The sequence below is a fragment of the Populus euphratica genome, unplaced genomic scaffold (assembly GCF_000495115.2).
Source record: "Populus euphratica unplaced genomic scaffold, PopEup_1.0 scaffold148.1, whole genome shotgun sequence".
Classification (NCBI taxonomy): domain Eukaryota; kingdom Viridiplantae; phylum Streptophyta; class Magnoliopsida; order Malpighiales; family Salicaceae; genus Populus; species Populus euphratica.
In genome coordinates, this window is record NW_011500035.1 from 96,586 (window position 1) to 119,836 (window position 23,251).

The 23,251-nt window shown below is 33.6% G+C and overlaps 3 protein-coding genes across 5 annotated transcripts; 2 read left to right on the forward strand and 1 right to left on the reverse strand.

Moving 5' to 3' along the window:
- Window positions 1-1,079: 1,079 nt before the first annotated feature.
- LOC105142647 (homeobox-leucine zipper protein ANTHOCYANINLESS 2-like) lies at window positions 1,080-7,182 on the reverse strand. Of its 3 annotated transcripts, none has more exons than XM_011050380.1 (9): window positions 7,064-7,182; window positions 5,589-5,803; window positions 5,348-5,465; window positions 4,588-5,262; window positions 4,138-4,239; window positions 3,854-4,066; window positions 2,438-2,612; window positions 1,976-2,343; window positions 1,080-1,883 (listed from the first exon to the last, which is right to left on the reverse strand). In XM_011050380.1, the coding sequence occupies exons 1-9, from the start codon at window positions 7,139-7,141 to the stop codon at window positions 1,494-1,496; spliced, it is 2,334 nt and encodes a 777-aa protein (XP_011048682.1). In that variant the 5' UTR covers window positions 7,142-7,182; the 3' UTR covers window positions 1,080-1,493. The 3 variants fall into 3 exon arrangements, with proteins under 3 accessions (XP_011048682.1, XP_011048684.1, XP_011048683.1); XM_011050382.1 differs by lacking the exon at window positions 7,064-7,182 and adding an exon at window positions 5,943-6,574; XM_011050381.1 differs by lacking the exon at window positions 7,064-7,182 and adding an exon at window positions 5,932-6,573.
- A 4,353-nt stretch (window positions 7,183-11,535) lies between these two features.
- LOC105142651 (60S ribosomal protein L24) lies at window positions 11,536-13,648 on the forward strand. Its single transcript, XM_011050385.1, has 5 exons — window positions 11,536-11,645; window positions 12,589-12,664; window positions 12,768-12,869; window positions 12,993-13,141; window positions 13,239-13,648. The coding sequence occupies exons 1-5, from the start codon at window positions 11,635-11,637 to the stop codon at window positions 13,390-13,392; spliced, it is 492 nt and encodes a 163-aa protein (XP_011048687.1). The 5' UTR covers window positions 11,536-11,634; the 3' UTR covers window positions 13,393-13,648.
- Window positions 13,649-17,627: 3,979 nt separating this feature from the next.
- LOC105142650 (inactive rhomboid protein 1-like) lies at window positions 17,628-20,915 on the forward strand. Its single transcript, XM_011050384.1, has 5 exons — window positions 17,628-18,254; window positions 18,994-19,157; window positions 19,320-19,483; window positions 19,664-19,914; window positions 20,674-20,915. Exons 1-5 carry the CDS (start codon window positions 17,953-17,955, stop codon window positions 20,792-20,794), a joined length of 1,002 nt encoding a protein of 333 aa, XP_011048686.1. The 5' UTR covers window positions 17,628-17,952; the 3' UTR covers window positions 20,795-20,915.
- Window positions 20,916-23,251: the final 2,336 nt, after the last annotated feature.

The window sequence follows — 23,251 nt, forward strand, 5'->3', positions numbered from 1 at the left end:
TGGATATATCTTTGCATCAAGACTTAACACTCTTAGATCTTAGTATTTTTTTTTATATTTTTTATGCAAGAAAAAAAAAAAGCTCTTGGCGTATGCTTTTGTTTTGTTTTGTTTTTTTTTTAAGCCTTTTACTGTAAATAGTACGATGCAATCTACAGTGAAAAAACTTATGCCTTTAGTTTATTTTTTTGTCTATAATTTCTTAATATTAAAGTTTTTTTTGTTTCGTTATCAGGCTTTCATGACACGGATCCCAGGTTTGATGGTTTAACCCAGTTGATTCAGATTTTTTTTTATTCATTAGTTATTTCCTTCCTGTAGGTATTTTTCTCTTTGCCTTTTTTTTTTAATTAATATTTTTTTTAAAAAAATTAGTTCATTAATATTAAATCTTTTTCTAATTAGTTATCATACTTTTATGATACGAATCACATGTTTGACAGGTTAAATTGATTTGGCGAATTAACCCAATTGATTCTGATTTTTTTTTCTTATCAGTTTTTTTTTGTTGATTTTTTTTAATTAATCTATTTAATTATTATACTTTTATGTACATTAGTATTACAATCAAAACTAAATATTTTTTATGTAAAATAAATTAACCCAACGGATCATGTAACTAGTTTAATATATATTATGCCACGAGAAATTTTTTTATAAAATCGGTCTGGCAACAAGCCAATGCAATCATCCTAATTAGAAGCCGCAATTTTTCACTATTGTTCTTCTTCCAAGGTATATACCTTTTTACTATGCTAGGACAAACCTCACGCCAGCACCGATGAACTCCAGTTATTTCGAGCTGGACGAGGCCAATCTGTTTACTGTGAACTTTGATTTCGATTGTTTTTCTTGAAAAGCTTGCTAGACATGTTTGATAATTTGCTAAACAAGTCCCAAAATGTTCACTTACGCAGATTGCAGATGCATATGCTTGTAATTTTATGTGTTTAATTACAAGATAACTACAAGCATGTGTGGAAACTCACGTCACATGTGAGAAGAATCAGGCACCGCAAAGGATACACGAAACACGAGAGTAAGATAAGGTGTCTACGCAAGAATTCTGTTCCATCTTAGAGAAAAATCTTGAAGCAAAGTGTAAGTTAAAATAGCAGATTGCCTTAGATTTTGAACAGTTCCATAACACAAAAAAGTCAAGAGCTAGCAGTCTATCTTGTCTTCGACGAAATAGGTCGACTAAACTAAAACATTTCTGAGAGTCAATACCCGAACCACAAGGCCACTGCCTGTTGCCAAGTTAAAAACTAGCTTGGCGAGGACAGTAGTAGTGACATCCACCGTCATCCTACCCAGTTTCCACCCTGCAAACTGCGGTTCGTTCTTGACTCGAAACCCCACTTATGCAAAGTTCTCACCTCAAGCTGCCTCTATTTCACTTCCATTCTACCTATTATACCTTGTTGATACCATGTATTCTTGGGCGTCGAAAACCCAAGAGAAAAGAGATTTACCAAGTTAAGAAGCACCCATTAGTTGAAGGCTGTTTTGATCCTCTGCATGGTGCAGGAGATGAGATTTTGAACTGTCTTGACTGACTCGACTGTGAGTTTGGCTGAAGGAAGGTTGCTCGCCAAAATTTGGAATCCAACAGTCAAAAAAGATCCGCCTCCACTGTTGCCATCACAATCTCTCTTAGCTGGATTCCCATTGCAGTTGTTTGGCTCGCCATTACTGAATGAATTGCCTGGAAGAATCACAAATCCTGACGGCAAGAGAGCCACATAGGTAGAGTCTCCACCATTCATCACTACACTCACTGATTGTACGTCGACTGGTGCGTACACTACTAACGAACCCGAGACATCATTCCAGGTTTCTTGTAATATCAACATGTTGTCACTCGCGTTAGCATCAACAGCCTGCAAGTCTCAGAAAGCAGAAAATATATAGTTAAACTCTTGATAAGAACAAAAGAAACCTGGAAATTGGAAGTTGATTTATGGCCACTCACAGTTGAACGCAAGACAGAGACAGTGTTCCAATGTCCCTGGCCCTTGGGGATTTGGACCATCTCCTGCAATATTCCACCATTGGATAAAATGTCCCATTGGCTCCTTGATTGTTCATCCCTCAAAAAGTCAAATAACCTTTGTTGTGAAACCGGCAGCCAAACAGAAGTTGAAACACTCAGCACAATACCATCTGGCTCACCAGGTTCATCGATAATCTTTCGGGTCAAAATCCTCACATCTTCACTCACACTTTCAACCACAAGGTTGGCCCAGTTATGCAAAGTAGAAGCACAGACCCCAGAACAGAAACTATCCACCATTCGCCGTGCCAACTTTAACATGCTTTTCTTACCTCCCAGATTTATCACTGTAGCATGATAGTAACAACTCAGAAAACGACACATGCAATATCGTCGGAGAAAATAAACAAGTGAAGGAAGGGTAAAGTAGCATTCCTAGACCTGTCTGATCTTCACCCAAAATGGTAGGGGACAAGAGCATTGCCATGCACTCGTAGTGCCGTTGAAGGGCGGCAATCCACCTCTGCGCACCAAAGCCCATGCCAGAATTTAGAATGTGTCGGTAGAGTCGATGGACTGCACTCTCATCATATTCAGAATGTTCCACCCATGTAACCTGCATTTTACTAACAGTCAGCATTCTAGAACACATGCAACCGCATCATCCTAGCATTTATCAACAGTACACCTCTATCTAGCAAGCAATCAAACTTGGCTTCACAGGGTTCCATTCACCTCAAATGGGAACAATTCCACAAAGATTTTTCTGAGAACATGTTCTAAAAAGTTTCACTTGTTCTTATTATTAAACATTAACAAACCATGAAGCCTGCGAAATTCTAGTGCTGCCGTGTCATCCTTAAGTGAAAGTTCTTGCGATGCTAAAAACTTAATTCTTGGATTAAAAGAAGAGGGGAGTACATAGAAAAATAGAGTTGCAACCAAAGGGTAGAACAAGCTAACACGGTAAAATATATCACACAGTCCCACACTACATTTTAAACAAGTCTGAAAGGACAAGCAGAAGTCAAAAATCAAGGCATAGTGTTGAGCACTCCGAATAATGTAAGATGGAATCCTTTCTTAGAACTTGAAAAGAAGATCTCATAAGAATTTTAAATTGGATAGAAAGGTGATTTTATTATAATACAATCATGGCAGGATCATTACTTGGAAATAGAAGGTTAAAATATAATGATTAGATCTAGGTCATATCACCTCGAGGACAGATAAAAAAAAAAAAAAAAATCAGCAGAAATGAAACGGAAGCGGCAAAATTTGAACTATCAGCAGAAGAACAGGAGATAAGAATAGAAACATCAAATGCGTGAGGTGTACAGCAAAGATTGAGAACTACAAGGCTTTACCTGGATAGGAAAATTGTGAATGCACTGCACTACATTCAAGACTGAGGAATCAAATAAATATGTGTGCGTGCGTGCGCTTGTCAAATGCTAGTGCCCTTGATTTCGTGATCTTCGAAAGTAGCAGCAGACAATTAAGCACATAAAATAAGCTATTCTTGCTTTAGAATTGAAGAGTCTAGATTAATTAAATCATAGAAGAATCTTATTTTAGTTAAATAATAATCAAAGCTCGAAGTTTTCAAGGAAACCACTAATATATTTCATTAAGAGAGGAGAGAGCAAAACTTGGGAGCACAACCATAATAAATTTAATTTGGGGATGCACAAAAGACTAGTTTTGTAATTGCACATAATTCAAATTAATGTAGTGCCAACTGAATACGAAGTTGAAGTTATTGCAAAATCCTAGTAAGGTACCTCCAAGGATGAAAAAGCTATGAGTGATCATAAGTATAAGCAGCACAAATGAAGAAGCTATGCAAATCATTACCTTGCAGCAACCATTGTTCATATCTTGTATTATGCAGCCAGATGGAAGCCTTCTGCAGGTTACAGGGGTTTGTGCATTTAGATTTTCCTGGTTTCCATCAACAGAAACATCAGCCACAGCCCACACACCCTCTGCTAGTTGCTTGCATAACCGAAGGAACTTCACTTGACGCACAGGGACAAAAGGAGAAATCACTTGAAATTCAGCATGTATCTGGAAAAGAAACATTCATAAATTCCTGCTTCACGGCAAAAGACTATAAGACATATAGGATAATGGCATACCATTTGCAAAGCTCCACTTTTTGTTCCGCCCATGCCACTTGATACGATATCAATGGTCGCAGCTCTAGCAATCAAGCTGGGAAACATTTCCACCCATCCATTCTGTATATGGAAAAGAAGTTAACCAGCTGTTCAAGTACAAAACTAGAAGCATTGCGCATTTCTAGATTGAATAGCTGAATTAATTAAGATTACTTTTGCAGCTTTCTCAACGCCATTCTATCATACAAGGGAATTCGACAGGTGATAAAATGGTGAAATGCGAGATAAAAAAATGAACAAAAGCTACCAAACTATTCTAATCTTGATAAAGTGCTCCAAAATTGATAATTACATTGAAATAAAAATAAACAGAAAAATGAAATACAGAAATCAAATCCCAATATCACGCTTATACTTGAGAGAAATCATTAAAAACTTCATAGCGGCATTAAGATTTAGATAGCATACCACGTCCATCAATGTCTCAACCAGATCCAAGCTGTTGGCGAGTACTACACCGCTCTCCCGAGTTGCCTCAATAACAAAATTGCTGGGTTTCATGCCAATACAAGGAGGAAAAGTCCTCATATACTCTTCATGGTTCAGGACTTCCTTCCCTCCATCCAAGCTTTTGATCCAAATGGGACTTTCAACCTGAGCAATCTTAATCAATTCATCCATAGCAGCCAGTGCAAGATCTACAAACATTGATCTATCAAATGGTACTTCATTGCCAACAGCATTGCCTATTGGTTTAATCAGAGGCATCATAACCCCTCCATTATTGTCAAGCCCCATTGGCAACGTGTTGTCTGTATGGCCTAAATTGCCATAACCATTTCTCCCAACTGCAAGGTCGAACTTGGTGTTAGAGCCAAAGGGAGGGACAGGACTGGCCGAGGATGTGAGAGGTCTGCCTAAAAACTTATTGGCTAGGGCACAAACACGGCCTAATTCATCCTTCAATCGAGCATTTTCAATTCGTAACTGCTGCTGCTCATAAGACACTGGAACAGGCACCACAGGACCACCACAATTGTTGCAAATTGGATCACTCATGTTTTGTTTCAACAACTCATTCTCAGCTCGGAGTTTATCATTTTCTTGCCTGAGGATTGCATTCTCATGCCGTTCCAACTGGGTCTAGAGTATAAAATGACCAAAATCAAAATCTTCACAGGGGATAATGAAAAGAATCAAAAGGGTACGCAAAAGTTCATCAATTTACCTTCATTTGAGTTCTCCTGTTTTGAAACCAAAACTTGATTTGCTTGCTTTCCAAGCCAAGCCTCCTGCTAAGCTCTGATCTTTGTTTTTCATCAGGATGAGGACATTCCTTAAAGAAACTATTGACATCACAAACAGAAACAGATATCTTTTAGATAAAAAAGAATCCTTCAAACAAAGACTAGTGACATGAATACGTAAATCACTTGACATAAACAAAATAGCCAAAAGAAGAATCATACGATTCAAGCTCTTGTATTTGATTAGCAGTGTGTCTATTGTACTTCTTCCTAGGCCTTTGATAATCTCCAGCATCCTGATCTTCCCCAGATGCACCTTCAATGTTATCACTTCCAGACCTGCTCTCATAACCATCCTCCCTCATCTTCCCTACCAAACTAGGATCAAAATGTTCCCCAAGTAGGCCCATGTCACCATGACTATCCATCTTATTCTTCTGAAAAAAAATTAAAAAAACCCACAAACAAAAAAGGGTCATACATTATTCAATTTCAAGCACAACAGCATGCAAGAAATAAAAATCACAACGGACAACCATAAAGTAAATCAAGAGAAAGTTCATACAGGCATGATACATGTAATAGAAAGAGAAAGGGCTGGTGATTTGGTAGAGGAGGGTTGTTAGGGGCGGCGGCGGCGTCGTCTAAGCAATGGCACCAACACTAAGGCCTGGCGTTGTTATTGTGTACTAAAATCATATCTGTCACAAACGCTGAAACCCCACAACTACCACCAAAACTATCAACACTGTTAGTACTGATCAAAGCCCAAAAACCATTCAAAATAGCCCCTTTTCATCCTTGTTTATGTATATAATTCTTATATAATCTCTCTCTCTCCCCCTCTCTCTCTCTGTCTGCGCTTGACCCTTGGTTACTCCTGCGCAAGCTTTTTGATATTGAAAAGCTAGCTATCCCTCTCACGAGGTATTCTTGGACTCTCTCTCTCTCTCTCTCACTTGTTTAGCAAGTTCTGACCTTTACAAGATTTCACACACTGAGCTACACTTAAAAACCAACCTCACATTCTTATTTATAAGAGAAAACAAGAAAAAGCAATTTCTCTGTCAACGTTTCATGGATGACTCCCTTCTCTCTCTCTCTCTCAGAAAACCTTCGCGTGTCAGATAATGAGATGAAAAGGGCATTTTCTTGATATACACACTATTCTTGCCCCATCAAGTTGAAAATCTATCAGACAAAACAAGCCTGACTCTGATATTTTATTTCACACATACAAGAAACATAAAAATAAAAAAATAACAGTTGACCTCTCTTCCTTTCCCTCAATGTTTGTGACGTAAAAAAGTGGTTGAATACAATCGATAAAAAAGAGAAAAAAAAAGGGGGTACCTTTCTTAATACTTGATGGTACGAAAAGGGTCGTTCGACAAGATAAAATTATCAGATCCTTTCTTCCTTTTCCTTTTTTTATTATTGGGATCAATATAGGAATAAGACAAAACCAATGTAACGTCAATTATAGTGAGTGAGACAAGAAAAGCATATTACTTGACAGTAACACAAGAAGCCATAAAAAAACATGTTTACCTACGCTGTAAGAGTCCTGATTCAAGAGAAATAACATTAAAAATAATGTTTTTATTTGAAAAGCATCAAAACGAGAGCACAAAAGCTACAGATAATATGTGATCGTATAAAAATAACTTGAAGATACGAAGCTAAGAGTAACTTACACTCTCTCGTTTCTCTTCTCTCCTCTCTCTTCTCTCACTGGTTTTTCTAGGGCAAGTAGCCTCCTTTCTTGCTTTCATGCACTCAAGGATTTCTTCTTCTTTCTTTCTTTGTTGTTCAAAGAGAAACAGAAACAAATTGAGAAAATATGTAAAAGGAGAGGAAATATTTTTGGACTGAATGGTGAAAAGTCAATACGCGGGGACCGCTTGCCTTTTTCATTACATGGTTTCGTGAAACCCGCCACGCGTGTTTGCTAGCGCGTGCATGGCAATTTATTTTTGTCTTGGCTTGGGGGGTTGTGGCTGTTTAGGTCAAGTTTTGACCTTTGGTGTGGCTGGAACCAGTAGGGAGATGGCACTTGGAAACAATGGTTCGCCGACTAAAAAATTGGTGGGCTTAGTTTGGGAAATTAAATTATTATAAATACATTCGTAAAATCCTAATATAAACCTTCTTGTTACGGGTTGTATTTAAAAAGAATATATACATATTTTTTTTTAATATTGTTCTAGAAAGAACTTGGTTTCACGTGAATCGAAAGTTGACTTAAAAGACTCTTGTTATCAAATAAAAAATTATTTAAAATGAATACTTTGATTATACATGGATATAGAAATCAAGATTATTTATCACATGAGTATTACTTAATGCATGTAATTAATTTCTTTTTTTTATTACTCCTTTTTGCCTTTGGATTTGGTTAAAAAAACCATAATTCCACTCCCTGATTCATTGCATATATATCTGTGGCATTTGTTGAGTTAATTAGGAACATTACATGTAAAAACGTTAATTTAATTGAGAGCATTATAGGTAAAAACATCATTAACTAGGATTTCATTAGGACGAATATTCTTTTGATTATCATATAATGTGAATTAAAAGCAATAATTTTCTAAATCTGCTATGTATATATTTCAATAATTATTATGTAGCTTTTGAGGATTATGGAATGCTTGCTTTGTTAATTATTTATTATTTCAATCATCAGTTAATCTTTAGAAAATCTGTGATCTCTCCTGGAAAATAATAAACCATATATGATTCACATGAAATGTATTCGCGAATAATTAAGAAACAATTTCCATGAATTTTCTGATGCTTATTTACTCGACTCCAAGTTAATTTGGTTATTTTTTTACCTGTTTTACTCCTCACTAACCCTGCCTATTACTGAAAATGATGGTGGAAGACTTGTTGAATCTAGTCCCCAATGTTTTTTTTTAATTATTTTTTGCACAATATCTTATTTGTTCGCAATATCAAAATATATATGATAATATTAACGATAAATTATGGGATTTTCACCAACTATCCATGTATGAAAAAAGGTTAGGTGAAATACTAATTAATTTGAAGATCTTTTGGCTTGACATCTTTTGAAAATTAGCAGATATGGAATTTATTTTCTTGTGCAATTAGGAGTAATTTGGATACATATAATAATACTATTACTATGTTTTAATATTGTGGAAATCTTAGGTTCAGATTATTTAACTATAAGTAATAACTAGCAAGCCAGGAAGGATAATAATGAAGATCTAATGCTTGTTGTCATTTAAGTGACCAACTAAACAAAATTGAGTAAACAACATTAAAAGTTTGCATGAGTCGAGATAAGATATATTGTATGAATGACAAATGCAGCATGATAATAAATCATGTTCTTCTAATATTTTATGCCTATAATTATACTAGGTTTAGATATCAAGTATATCTAAATGTTTAGTCTAGTGAATTAATCTTAAAAACTTGTGATATAAAGTTAACAATTGAATTTTAAATCAAAGAAAAAAAATTGTAATTGATATAATCATGTTTTAAACTATTCAGTTAACATGATGAAATTCAACGGATAAATATTAATATTTTTTAAAATAAAACAACATAATGTTATTAAAAAAAATTATTCTGCCTTTTCGGATAATCCAATAACCATACATTTTTTTTCTAGAGTCATTTCTCAAGCATAGTCCAACAATTATATGCCCCAACACGTTAAACAATTTTTAAAGAATGATGATTGAGTTTTGCCATGAATGACATTTTTATTTTGCATGTAACATTTTATGAAGCTAAATAGAAATAAAAGCTATATATTAAACACATGAGATAGCATCTCAAATATTTCATCATATTACTTAATTAATGCACGTATTTCTATTTTATATGAAATCTGCTTTTGATATATACTTAATTTGGTTAAAAAATATATTAATTTGACACCTTGATTTAATGCATATCCATGCCATTTATGGAATTGATAATTCATTCAATGTGAATAAAGGAAAAACATTGGGGAGTTAAAAAAAACATGATAAGTGAAAATTATTTTGATATAAGTTATGCATTAATTCAGATCATATGAATTAAAAAAGCGATTCACTAAATTTGTTCTATTTCATTATCATGTAGCTTTGATAGATTGTGACGTGCTTATTGTTTCAATTACGAGTAAATCTCTATAAATCTTGTGAGATCTTCTAGGAAATAGTAAATCCATGGCTATTAAACTAGGTGTTGGGACTGACTCGGTACAATGCTTGGGCTGTTAAGTTAGGGTAATTATTTAAAAAAATATTAAAACGATATTATTTTTAAAAAATAATTAAAAAGTCAGCACTTTTAACTTTTCGCATGGTTTTCTATTATTGAAAAAAATAATGAAAAAATTGTTAAATCTTAATCCTTGTTGACTTTTACTTCTCGCACAAGTTTTTTTACCTTTTCTCAAAATAAATAGTGAGGTTAACTAGAAATATTTAAGGGCTTTTTAACCAACTAGCCATCGATGGAAAAGGTTAGGTCAAACATGAATATGATGTTTTTGTTAATAAGAAGGAAGCATGGCAGCTTATCTCAAAATAAATTAAAATAAAATAAAATTGAAGGATGTGAAAAATATAATTGTATCACACCCCTTTTTGACATGATTTTTACTAAAAGCAAGTGGTGGAAGAAGGGTCAATCGAAGTAGCCGAATCTTAAGCTAAAGCCAAGGCAGGTCCTAGAAAAAAACTTACTCATAATTTATTTTATTGCGTAATTATGAGTTCGGATATAGAAATTGAAACAAACAATCTAATTATCGTGTTTGAATGTGAGAATTTCCATGTTCAAATTCGAAAAACTCCAAGATATATATATATATATATATATCTGCAGAAAGTGTTTAAGGAATGATCAATAATGGCTGAGTTTTACTTAAAGTAAAATGCTTTCTCAAAAAATATTTTGCATGTATAATATCTTTATATATATATATATATATCTGCAGAAAGTGTTTAAGGAATGATCAATAATGGCTGAGTTTTGCATCTATATTTTCTTATTTAGCATCTATTTGTTTTACTTAAAGTAAAATGTTTTCTCAAAAAATATTTTACATGTATAATATCTTTTTATATTTGAATTAAAATATATTTTTCACGTATAAAATATTTTTTAATAACAACAATGAAAAAAACAATAATAGTGAAATAATTGTGATGAGATAACATAAGAAAATAATAATAATAATAATGATAAGATAGTTATAATAGTAGTGAAAGAGACAATAGGATGGCGGTGTTGATAACATAAATGTAGTACTTAAAATAGTTAAATGATATTATCAACGGATTACTATTTATAAAAATATTTTATAAAATTTCATAAATTAAAAATATAAATTAAGTTTGAAGGTTGAATCTAAAATATTTTTTTATTTGACTAGTTTTCTTGAAAAATATTTTATAAGAAATAAACACAAGAAAATATTTTTTAAAAACAAACATGTAAAATATTTTACTTCAAACAAATAGACCAAGATAATTTTTATCATGGGAAAATGTTTTGCATGTAATATTTTATAACCAGAACATGCTGTTACATGTAACCATGTAAGGAAAAACAGGAATTGCATTGATTACGCACTTGATTATTACGATTAAATCCTTTTTTTTTTATTATTGTCTTAATTAGAAGTCATTTTGCTAACAACACAGAATAACATAAAAATCAAACCAATCTTTTTATACCAAAGAATAAAAAAAAATAGGGCTTAGTAGTTCTTATAAGAAATATTCTCCCAAAAAGAGATTAAAGGGTACAAAAAATAAAAATAATTCACCCTGTTGTAAAATTCACAAAGTAAAACAATTAAAATCCAGTTGTTTTAAAATCTTGATCTCAAGAACTTAAAATCATATTCTATATAACTTAATTAGAAACAAGTAAATAAAACTCATAAAATAAGGATAAAATAGTAATTTATTGAAATAAATAATTTTTTTTCAAAAAATAACACGATTTTTTTATAAAAAGTTTTATTTGTGGATGAATTTGTAAAATCTCAAAATTACACGGGATCAATTTAAATCTCAAACCTATAAAGCAGGTAAATTCATAGGCCCATAAGCATAAAAAGAAGGCCCTTAGTTTGTGGCCTTGCCTATTTCCAGTATATATTGTCGAGCCCACAATCAGAAAGCCCACATGACCTTCTAACCAAATTTTTTATGTATCTCTTCAGAAACTAAACCCTAAGCTTTTGACTTCCCTGCCAAAAAAATCAGTAGCTGCCGCCGCCATGGTTCTCAAGTACGTCCCTCTCTCTCCAATACGTTTTCGTTTCCATGTATATGGAAATGGGTTGTATTTTTCTTCGTTTTTTCTTAATGGTTTGTTGTTTTTTCAAGTGTTTAAGCAGTCTATGAATTGTTGGATTCAATTTGAGTCGTCTTGGCTTTGTCTGAAATATATTACAATCTGAACATCTGTTGTAGAGATCTAGAACCTTCGTTAGACATGACAATACAAGGTCAAAAAAGTGATTTTCTTTTGTTTTACAAAGCATAAAAATGCAAGCTATAAGAAAGTTTTCAGCTTTTTGGTGATGGAATTTCCCACCTTCAATCCTTTAATTATGATGACTAAATTTATAAATTTTTGGTGATTGGATTAATTTTTAATTATGTATCAAGTGAGTCTTTTAATTACTTCCCGGAATAAGACCAGATAACTTGCTATATTGCCCGAGTCCTCGGCTCCTTGGTAGAGCATTAAGCTACAATCTATGTTTGAGTGTGATTGATGCAGTGCAGGAAGATAATAAAGTGAAAACACAGTGAAGTAAACAAGGGAATTACTAAGACTTGAATAAAATATAAGTTGGGACAACAAGAGCTTAAGGTTTAGTGATTTTTGTGACGCTTTATAGGATCTTCTGGTTGGAATGTTGCACTAGGGTATTCTTATTTGTTTGATTTTAAGAACGTGCAACACTTTGATGTGGCTAATAATAAGCGACTTATTAGTCATTGAACTGACAGTCCAGAGTAACAGGTAGTTTTTTTGGAGTTACATAGAGGGGTTTTATGATTTGGTTGAGTTCTGAGATTTGTTGGATCATGCAAATGAAGTCAATTTATGTTTTAGATATGCAATCACGATCACCATCAAACATGCCCGCCCTTGAATGGAGCATATTTATTGATTTGACAATAGATTTTCTTTGTAATGGTTTCTTTCTGGATGATCTCAGAACTGAACTCTGCCGCTTCAGTGGGGCGAAGATATATCCCGGCAAGGGTATCAGATTTATTCGCTCAGATTCCCAGGTAATGTGCAGTTTTGTATTGAAGGCATTGGATTTTCTTTTAATTTCCCTTCACTGTAAAATGCGTGCTGTGAAACTAAGTAATCTTTTTTCATTCAATCAAGGTGTTCCTCTTTGCTAATTCTAAATGCAAGAGGTACTTCCACAATAGGCTGAAGCCCTCAAAGCTAACTTGGACAGCTATGTACAGGAAGCAGCACAAGAAGGTAACTTTTTTCTTAGTTTCTATTAACTTTTTAATGACAAATGTAGAACGTGTCTATATGCTGGAGTGTTTTCTTTGAAAGTAAACCCATGATGTACTATATGTTGATTTTGATAAATTACAGGACATTGCTGCTGAAACTATTAAGAAGAGGCGCCGCACTACAAAAAAACCTTACTCAAGGTCCATTGTAGGTGCTACTTTGGAGGTCATACAGAAGAAGCGAACTGAGAAACCTGAAGTCCGTGATGCTGCAAGAGAGGCTGCACTCCGGTATATTCGTTTTACCATTTGATAAATGTAATTTGATTATCCAGTCAACTTCGGTACTTACTGATGTTTTTCTTGAAATGCTTGATTTTCTGTCCAGTGAAATTAAGGAAAGGATTAAGAAAACAAAGGATGAGAAAAAAGCCAAGAAGGCTGAGGTAATGGCCAAGGCACAAAAGAGCAGCAAAGGTAGCCTGCCAAAGGGTGCTGCACCAAAGGGCCCCAAGCTTGGCGGGGGTGGAGGAAAGCGTTGAAATCCCTTCTTTCTTTTTAGTGCTATCAACTCGCTGTTAAAAGAATTTTGTATCGGAGATTTTACATGGATCAAGGTTGATTGTTGCCATTTTGTTCATTTAGAGTTTACCGACTTTTTTCCTACCTTTTTATCAATTGGTAATGGTTTGATTGGAGAAATTCGATGAATTTTATCATGATGGCTGTGACTTGTGACCCGAGAGTTGAGAATGGACTGGTTATATATTCTTTTGGCGTGCACGCACTGCCATTGCTAGGGATTGTTGTGTTCATAGGTTATTTTGCTGAACTGTAGTTTCTATTACCAGGACAAGAAATAATAATAAAAAAAAAACGTTGCTTCTTGCAAAATCTTGTTCTATTTGATTTGAGATTTGATTTAAGGATAGAGAATAATATAAATTATATTATGTAATTTAATTTAATAATGTAAATTATTGGATGAAAATAATTTTTTAATATAATATCAGAATTTATGAATTTAAATGTTTATTATTTTTATTTATTTTAAAAAAATTAAATATAAAATTTCTATCTAAAATGAATGTGTCTAAGTTTTAAGTTCATGAATGTGTCTAAAGTTTTAACTTCAGAATAATATAAATTATATGTTATTTAATAGTTTAAATTAAGATAATTATGAGATTTTGGAGGAAAAGGCTTCTGGTTTCCCCTTTTTGGTAAGCTCCATAAGCCGCAGATTGTTCACATGGTGGCTTGCGGTCATTAACTTGACAATATCCATCCATGCAAGGCGCACCCTAGGACGATACATGTAGTCTTTGATCGACGATTCTTAACGACGGAAAGCTAGTCTTTGCTCACTCTCTGCCCTGTCCCTGTCCGCTCTGATACTTGCCTTGAATGATATGGTAAAGAATGCTAATTTGCTGCAGGGGAGCTTTGTAAAACGCTACAAGATTCTGGAAATCATCCTGTTATCGTATTCTAGGCGACAAGCAACCTGTTCACCATGTGTGGTGGGCGTTTCTGCATTTGATTTATATTGGTGAAAGAAACATGAAGATAAGGTTTCAATTTACACGGCAAGGTAGGTTTCGCTATCAAAATCAGCCCATATTCTTCTTAAATGCATGTCAATTTCTCAGAATAAGAAGACAAATTACGAGGGTCCCTCAGTCTTTCTAGAGGTTCATTAATCTATGCTCTGGCTTGTTTTCTTATTTGTTCCTTTTCCATTTTACATGCGAACCAAATAAAGTCTCAACCTGTTTAAATCTGTTGTAGACAACTTATTTATCTGAGGGTGTACTCGGGCCCTGAAGCAAGGCTCCTGGATTTATTGGGAAGCAAAGACATTACTGTATCCGTAATTGTTTGTTCTCCTGCAACCTTACCTGAAAGCAAACAACAAACCCTTTTCACTATTTGAGCTAACACCACAATAATTGGGGATGATGAAACTATGATCCAAACGAAGCAGGAGCATCATAGATATCAAAAGAAAAAAGAAAAGAGAAAAAAGTGGGACCATAGGATAGTAACTTTGGTGTAGGTAAGGGCCACTTGGCAAGGTAATCGAAGAGAGTAGCTTCCAAGTAACAAAGCCAACTCAACTGTCTGAACCAAACCTGCCAACAGAGACCACCACAACAGAGACGTAGGAAGAGGAAGGTTACTGTCAGATCCTGCTTTTGATTTCTACAAGCTTCTATCTTAGTTTCTTCCTTTTTTATGTTCTCCATTCAACAGCTAAAGGAGCTATTGAAGGCAGAATTCTAGATGCTCCAACGCTAGAGAAAAGGAAATAATTAATAAAAAAGAAAGAAAGTGTTGCCAGCATTGATATATCAGTAGATCATTCCAAAACGATCATCATCTGGTCGGCATGACATACCTGGCTATTTTTTTTTTTTTTTTGATTTACGTGGGGTGTCCGGGCCAGCTTGCGCGCACCACGACTAATCCCCACGGCCCACTGAACACCCTGCAAACCCAGTAGGCATGTAAGGCACCGCGGGGGTGACAAACGTGCACACCAGGACTCGAACCCATGTGCGATGGAAGGAGCTTGGCTCCTGCCACCGCTAGGCCAAGCCCCTCGGTGCACCAATTATGGATATTCCATCTCCAGCACATCAGAAAAGTGGAATTTGCCTGCTGCAAGCCAGGATGAGAACAAGAAGCTTAACATATGTAATGCAAGAACAGCAACAGAAATTTAAAGAAGCAGTCTTGTTTTTTTAATAGAAAAGCGTGTGCTTTCCTTTACCAATTACGTTGTGCTGTCCCGTAATATAATTAATAAATACGAAAGAGAGAGATAAAAATAGAAAAATAAATCAGTATATAAAATTCTTTTGAAAACAGTAACTAAAGGGAACATATCCTTCGACAGATGGATCCAAGCTTAAATTAGCTAAAATTACATGCAGCTAATGAGATGCAAAGCTATTCCAATTGCATCGTACTGAAACAAAGCAAGAACACCCTCAATCAGGCCATCGATTTCCTTCTCATACTTCCATATCTAAGTCTTAAAAACAAAGGTTTGAACATCTTCCCATCTCATCACTCGCAAGCTACCAATCAAGAATTGGCTCATGCGCAAGTGAAAACAAAAAAAGAAAAGAAAAGTAATTAGCCATGTATATATATAATTTTTTTATTAACTTTACTATATGGGAATCTTATAATTGTATGAAAGGATAAGACAATCAAATTCCTTATTTCCTACTTTAATGAAAAAAACCCTTTGGTTCATAGATTAAGTACATGTTTTTTAGAATGTGATAAAAATGATTTTTTTAATTTTCTTTTAAAATATATTAAAATAATAAATTTTTTATTTTTTAAAATTTATTTTAATATTATTATATCAAAATAATCTAAAAACATAAAAAATTATTTAAAACTAAAAGAAAAATCTCAAAAGCAGATCTCAATGCCAAATATATCCCAAGTGCTAGGTTTTTTTTGTTTCAACCTGCCTTTCAAAGTACACCCTTTAATCGTTTAATTAAAGCCTGATTAAGCACGCAGCACCAACTTTGCAACTTTTCCTTTTCTTTTTGCCAAAAAATCACACAGCCATCAGAAGAACAGGAGGAGACAGCAAGCACAGGACTACAGCATTAAAATTGTAGCAATAAAATTGAAGTTTCTGTGAACATGGAGCTGGTGCCTCCAACGATGATCTTGTCGTTTTCTTTGAGCTGGTACCAACTTAGTAACTGTATTGAGTAACCAGAGGATAACTGAGAACATTTTTCTGGGATTATTACCAGGGATCAATTATTCAGTTTATTCATAAAAATATTTCAGAGGTTATCTTTATTAGTGTCTGAGCTCTCATGTTGATGATCATTTGAGTGCATGATGTAGCTTGAGAGGTATTTCCCTCTCTTTGTATATTGTTTTCTTGTTTTAAAAGCTAGGGCATTATCGGATTAGCATTCACACATTAAGATTAATTAATTCATACTAGGATTATTACATTTATGATAAATTCTTTTTGTTCATGCCTGAAGATACATTTTAGGTAGGAGATAAGATCAAATGTTAATTCAAGCCAGGAACCCTAATCATACACTAATTCAATATTTACCCCTTTTGACATAGGTTAAACATGAAGGATACTTGTCCTTTTCTCTAAGTTTTATTGCTCGTTTGGTGTCCTCGAAATAATTTATTAATGTTGTAGTGAGATTTTTTTTTATGTTACTAATGATATTATAATTAAAATTTTAATATCCGTTTCATAATTCTTTTTGTAGCATTTGCTACTCGTACTCTGAATAATAATAAATTATAAATACCATGTTTTAAAATTATGACATGTATAAATTTTAATATTTCTATAAATTATATTATTTTATTTTTTATGCTATGTTATTCCATCAGTATTTTTAATTTACTATGCTTTTTTTTTTTTAAAAAAATCTGATTCACCTCGAGATATCAAGCTTTAACTTATTCCTGAAAGGAAACCCATTGGTTCGAACATTTTATACTAGTAAAAGTGCTTTCCACGAATAAACAGAAAGCGAAAGACCGCGTAGAACCAGCCTCCATCCGCTGCTTCCATGACCATTGCTTTCGTATATATCCACCCAATTAAATGATCAAACTTTCTTAACCATTAGACTAATGCTTCGGGATTTTACCAAATACTGTTTCAGCATGTGAAGTATTAAATGAAGATAATGTGATTAGTAATTGATTACTTTCACATGATAATTTCTAGAATATATATATACCAATTCATTGCAAAAAAGAGAATGAAAGAAAATTAGATAGCCAACATGTCAAAAGAATGATGGATTGTTAAAAAAACAGAACCATGGTAGTGTTTGTACCAGATCAAATGAAAAATGTATATGGGAGGAGGTTACCTTGCTCACTGTGGCAGTTAGAAACCTGAAAATCCTCACCCACTTTCTCTCCTTTTCCATTAAAAACCATTGAACTCACCACCACCACCACCACCACCACCATCATCACATCATTTCCAGAGAGATCAAGGTAAAAAGAAACCAAAATACAGTTCTTTTTAAAGAAAGAAACACCTGCTAGAACACCATCAAGAAACAGCAAACATGTCAAGAGAAGACACAGAAAGAGGAGGGGGGGTTAAGAGCAGAGGAAACAACAGCAACAGCTACTTATCATCAACTTCAACATACCCGATAGAAGACACAGAAGCTCATTACTGGACATCATGGCTTGTACCTATGTTTGTGGTGGCAAATGTTGCTGTCTTCATTGTCGTGATGTGCATCAACAATTGTCCTAAACATTTACATACAAGACTTGAAGGGAAGTGCGTTGCAAGGTTTCTTGGGAGGTTTTCTTTTGAGCCTTTGAAAGATAATCCTCTCTTTGGTCCCTCCTCTGCCACGTACGTAATTCACTTTCTTTGATTCACTTTTTGATCCTTGTATAATTTCTTCTTGTTTTTTATTTTGCCTTTTCTGTTTCTTTTTGTTTCATGTCATTTTACTTTGATAAATACTAAATGCTGGTGGTGGTTTAAATTTCTTTATGAATGAGCTTTCTAGATTCTTGGGGTGTTGTTTTTCAATGTTTTTTGATGGATCAAGTGAATTTGGGGAGGAATTTTGATTCCCTTTTGATTTGTGTACATATGAATTTGGAAATTTGGCATTGCTTGATGAATATGAAATGCCTTGTGTGTGGTTTCCAATGGGGGATTTTGATTGATTAGATACTTGAAGAGAGAATTTAGTGGATTTGCTTTAGATGCTGATGTCCAAATGTCAATTACTGCATTTCATGGCGTTGTTGCCTGGCTGGTCTCTGTGGAGGATATGGCATGAATTTAGTGATTATTGGTCTCAGATACTATATATTTTTATGGTGGATTCAAGGCTTCATTGGTGAAAATTTCATGGATCTGATGAAATACGTTTTTCTCCAACATTTCTAACACTGAAAATATTCTTTTTGTGTGTGATTATTAAGGGGTATTTGATGTTTGTGTCAGAAAAATTAGCTTGTTGAAAGCTGTTGTTTCTTGGTTTATCATTGTCACCTGCTTTAAGAAATGCCAAGGAAGGTAGAAGAAATATAATGCAGTTAATTGAAGCTTGTTCCTTTTGTTTTTTGAACTTGCAAAGACTGGAGAGGCTGGGAGCTCTTGAGTGGACCAAGCTTGTAGATAAGCACCAGGGATGGAGGCTTATCACTTGTATCTGGTTGCATGCTGGTATTATTCATCTTCTTGCAAACATGCTGAGCCTGGTCTTCATTGGCATTCGTCTCGAGCAGCAATTTGGGTTTGGTAAGTAGCTATCAAAACCTGCCTTCCGAGGCCAGTACTTCTTCGCTATCAATACCAACTGTAATTTTTGACGAAACTTCAAGTCGAGCAGCAATTTATGCTTCTATTTCTAGTAGCACGACTAACCTTATGATAAGCTGCATTTTTTTCACAAATTGGCAGTTCGCATTGGAGTTATTTATCTGCTGTCAGGATTTGGCGGGAGTGTGCTTTCCTCTCTATTTATTAGAAACAATATCTCAGTTGGAGCCTCAGGTGCCCTTTTCGGGCTTCTTGGAGCAATGCTTTCTGAGCTAATTACAAACTGGAGTATCTATACCAACAAGGTCAGTGGTGTTTGTACGTTGTTTGGCATTCTAGTGCTATGCCATTGTTCAAAACTCCGTACCATTTTCTGCCTATCCATCACTGTATCGCAACCATTGGGATATAATGGCATTTACACATGAACAAAACTTAGTTGTATCTATTTTTTCCCTCACTCCTGCCATTTGTTGCTTCCACAGGCTGCAGCTCTGCTTACACTACTGGTCATAATAGCCATTAACCTTGCAATAGGAATTCTGCCACATGTTGATAATTTTGCCCATATTGGTGGATTTCTGTCAGGATTCCTCCTAGGCTTTGTTCTGCTTCCCCGTCCTCAATATGGCTGGCTAGAGCGTCGAAATGTTCCCTCCGGTGTTGGTGTCAAATCCAAGTACAGGGCTCACCAATATGCTCTATGGTTGGTTTCTGTGATCCTGCTGATTGTAGGGTGAGTCACTGCTCAAGCTCCAAATTATCAACTTAAACTGTCATTTTCATTGATTTATTATCTCCATGTCATTTGAATGTTCATTTTCATTAATCTCGCCATCTCGAACACAACCTTATCATAAGCATAACGACATAGTAGTATAGAGCCCTAAGATGATTGCCAGGTTGGAGACCCATTTGATGTTACCGAAAGGGCAAACAACTGGGACTATTTCACTTAGCTGTGGACTGCAGATGCCTACTATTTCACTTAGCTGTGGACTGCAGATGCCCCTTACCCAACATTACCGGCCATTGAATACCGATGTCTAGTTTGATGTTGTGGGGCATCAGCTTATTGTTCCACTTAGATGACGACACATAAAAACCAATGTCAACTCCCTATGGTTGCGATACAGTGATGTCAGTAAGACTTATACTGGAGTTGAAAAGACAAAAAGGATACGTTTGCTAGCACTGAGAGGACTTATACTGCCAATTGGACTTGGACTTGTCATACTCTAAACATATATTTATACTAGTTTAAGATAATTCAAGAGATTTAAAAGATAAATACATATTTAATACTTACATGCAAATACCTAGAAGACATCTAAAAGAACTAAAAAACATTTTAAATGTAGACTTCAAAATTAATTCCAACACTTTCTGCTTGCCATTGCTTTCAGAGTTGGCATCCTTATCTAACGATCTTTTTCTCTCATGATCAACGAGTCTTTACTTCCATTGATTCTGATGCCTTTACTTAAAAATGCAGATTCACAGTTGCATTGGTGATGTTGTTCAAGGGAGAAAATGGAAACGATCATTGCCATTGGTGTCACTACCTCAGCTGTGTCCCTACTTCCAGATGGAAATGTAACGATAACAATCTTTAGTAGGGAAAAAAAAGCTTATGGTCTAATTTATGGGTTTAATATTTCAATTTTTACATGTATAATTTGTATATTTATGCATAGTTTTAGGTTACAAACTAGTTTGGCTTGCTGTTTGCCTTCTACCCAAAAGACTTGACATCGTAATTGCTTATCATTACTTTTCATAATATATATATATATATATATATGAGAGAGAGAGATTATTTCCTGAAATAAAAAAATTAACCGTGCCCTCACCGAATGTGCATTTTGGTGCTCATTTGTGGCTTTGAATTTATTAAGAAGTGTTATTATGGTTATTTTTTAAAATATTTTTTATTTTAAATTATATTAAAATAATATTTTTTATATTTTAAAAATTATTTTTGAGATTAGTGTATTAAAATTATCTAAAATATAAAAAAATATTAATTTTTAACTAAAAAAATTTAAATTTTTTTAAAATATAGGTTAATCAACGTTTCTAAAAGCTCGCTCCATTTCAAACTATGTTTCGAGCAATAAAAAAAGAAATATATATATAAAATTTGAATCTCAAGTTTTGTTGTATATACGCTTAATGGCTAAAAGCTATTTTCTTTTCTAAGACTAATATTGATTTTATTATTTTTTATTTATTTTTGATGTAATGATAAAATGTATATTTAGATTCTTAAGGAATTTTGAGGGCACATCACTGATCACTCTAAAGATTTTATAAATAATTATCGATACTTATTTCATGAATATACTTTCCAAACTTGTAAAAATGATGATGATATTTTTTATTTGAGTTCAAAAATATTTTTTTTTATTCTCTTTTTTTCTATATTAATCTCTCTTTTATAGAGTAATTATTAATAATTATTTTTAAAACACTATGAATTTTTTTAATCGACTTAATATGTTTAAGTAAATAAATTTGTTTAAATGTTGAATTTAAAATCTGATCTGAAAAACTAAATAAAAAGCATATTTTGTTGATGATCGAACCTATCCTTTGAATTACATTTTTCTCACTATGAATAGATGAATGAAAGATTTTGCTAAACCATGATGGTCATTCTATTTTTTTTTAAAAAAAAAAAATGATATTTTTTATGTATAGAATTTATGTCATTTTAACAAGTTATTCATATCCAAAATTTGTAATTTTTTTAGATTTTTTCTTCTCATTACCTCCTTTTAGCTTTAAATTGATGATTTTTTTCATCTTTAATATTAACATATTAAAATTATTGAAAAATATAAAAAATTAATTTAATATATTTTTAAGTAAAATATATTTTTAAAACGCATAAAAAAACCTAAAATCTAAAACCTCAATATCATATTTTCATATCAAAGAAATCTAAAATCTAATTCTTGTTAACACCATCAATTCATTTGACTCTTCGGGTATAATATTTTTTGTACTTTTATATAGATTAAAGAATAATTCATTAATTGGATAGAACTTATTCTACGTGGTTTTGCATTCAATATTATTTTTTAATCGTATTTTCCTTTTATATTATATATATATTTTTCATATATATGATATCATATAAGTGCACCATCCGTAGTTTTATTTCCTTAAATTAATTTATCTCACATTAATGAGAAATAATTGAAAAATCAAACTGATTAATATGTTGTAGCATTATATTATAAGATTTATTAGTAATTAGTAATTGCTTGCATATTATGATTTCTTGCTAATGACAAAATAATTATTGTTAATCATAATTTTCATGCAAGTTAAACTATAAATTAATAATTTTTTATTCGTTTATTTAAATAAATCCAAGCCTTAATATTATATAGAAATCACATCATTATGGTGCAAGTTTTGTATAAAATCTCATATTTTATCATTCTAATATTACCCCACCCCTGCGAAATTAAACGTCAGGCTCCATAACTGCTAGAGGCTCATTCAGCCACCATGAAAGAGCAGAACAAATTCTTCATTTCACTCCAACCCAGCTTAATCAACACTATGAATTTCCCATCTTGCACTAAATAACTCAACTGTTGAACTAATACAAGAGGGTGGTCCAAATCAATTTTTACAATATGGAAATAATAATGACAGGAGTGCCATTGTTGCTGTTGCTATAATGGGCTGTGGCAGTGGCGGCCGATGTCGATTGCACCACCGTGGGAGGGTTCCTCACGGCTTGCTCCACGTTCATCACCTATGGTACACCAGACCCACTTCCAGGTTCACCATGTTGTGATTCCATGATGAGCTTGAATGTGATTGCTGACTCTGGGAATAACAGGAGGTCCATATGTCAATGCTTAATGGGCCTCATCAAATACCTACAATCGTAACGCTACAGTCATTGCTACTTTTCCAGGCTTTTGTGGAGTAAATCTAGGGTTTGTTCTTCATCCCAATACAGATTGCTCCTCGGAAGCCTTTCTCCAGCCCATCTAATTTCTATTTCATTACATGATAGTACATTTGCTATTTTAAAGAGGCTGCCACTA

Coding starts and splice junctions, on each gene's coding strand:
- LOC105142647 (XM_011050380.1), bottom strand. CDS start 7,141: ATGAAAGCAAGAAAGGAGGCTACTTGCCCTAGAAAAACCAGTGAGAGA. Junction 5,466..5,588: donor CAAATACAAGAGCTTGAATC/GTATGATTCTTC, acceptor TGATGTCAATAG/TTTCTTTAAGGAATGTCCTC. Junction 2,344..2,437: donor TTTGGGTGAAGATCAGACAG/GTCTAGGAATGC, acceptor ATCATGCTACAG/TGATAAATCTGGGAGGTAAG.
- LOC105142651 (XM_011050385.1), top strand. Junction 12,665..12,767: donor TTATTCGCTCAGATTCCCAG/GTAATGTGCAGT, acceptor CATTCAATCAAG/GTGTTCCTCTTTGCTAATTC. Junction 13,142..13,238: donor GCAAGAGAGGCTGCACTCCG/GTATATTCGTTT, acceptor TTTTCTGTCCAG/TGAAATTAAGGAAAGGATTA.
- LOC105142650 (XM_011050384.1), top strand. CDS start 17,953: ATGTCAAGAGAAGACACAGAAAGAGGAGGGGGGGTTAAGAGCAGAGGA. Junction 18,255..18,993: donor TTTGGTCCCTCCTCTGCCAC/GTACGTAATTCA, acceptor GAACTTGCAAAG/ACTGGAGAGGCTGGGAGCTC. Junction 19,158..19,319: donor CGAGCAGCAATTTGGGTTTG/GTAAGTAGCTAT, acceptor ACAAATTGGCAG/TTCGCATTGGAGTTATTTAT.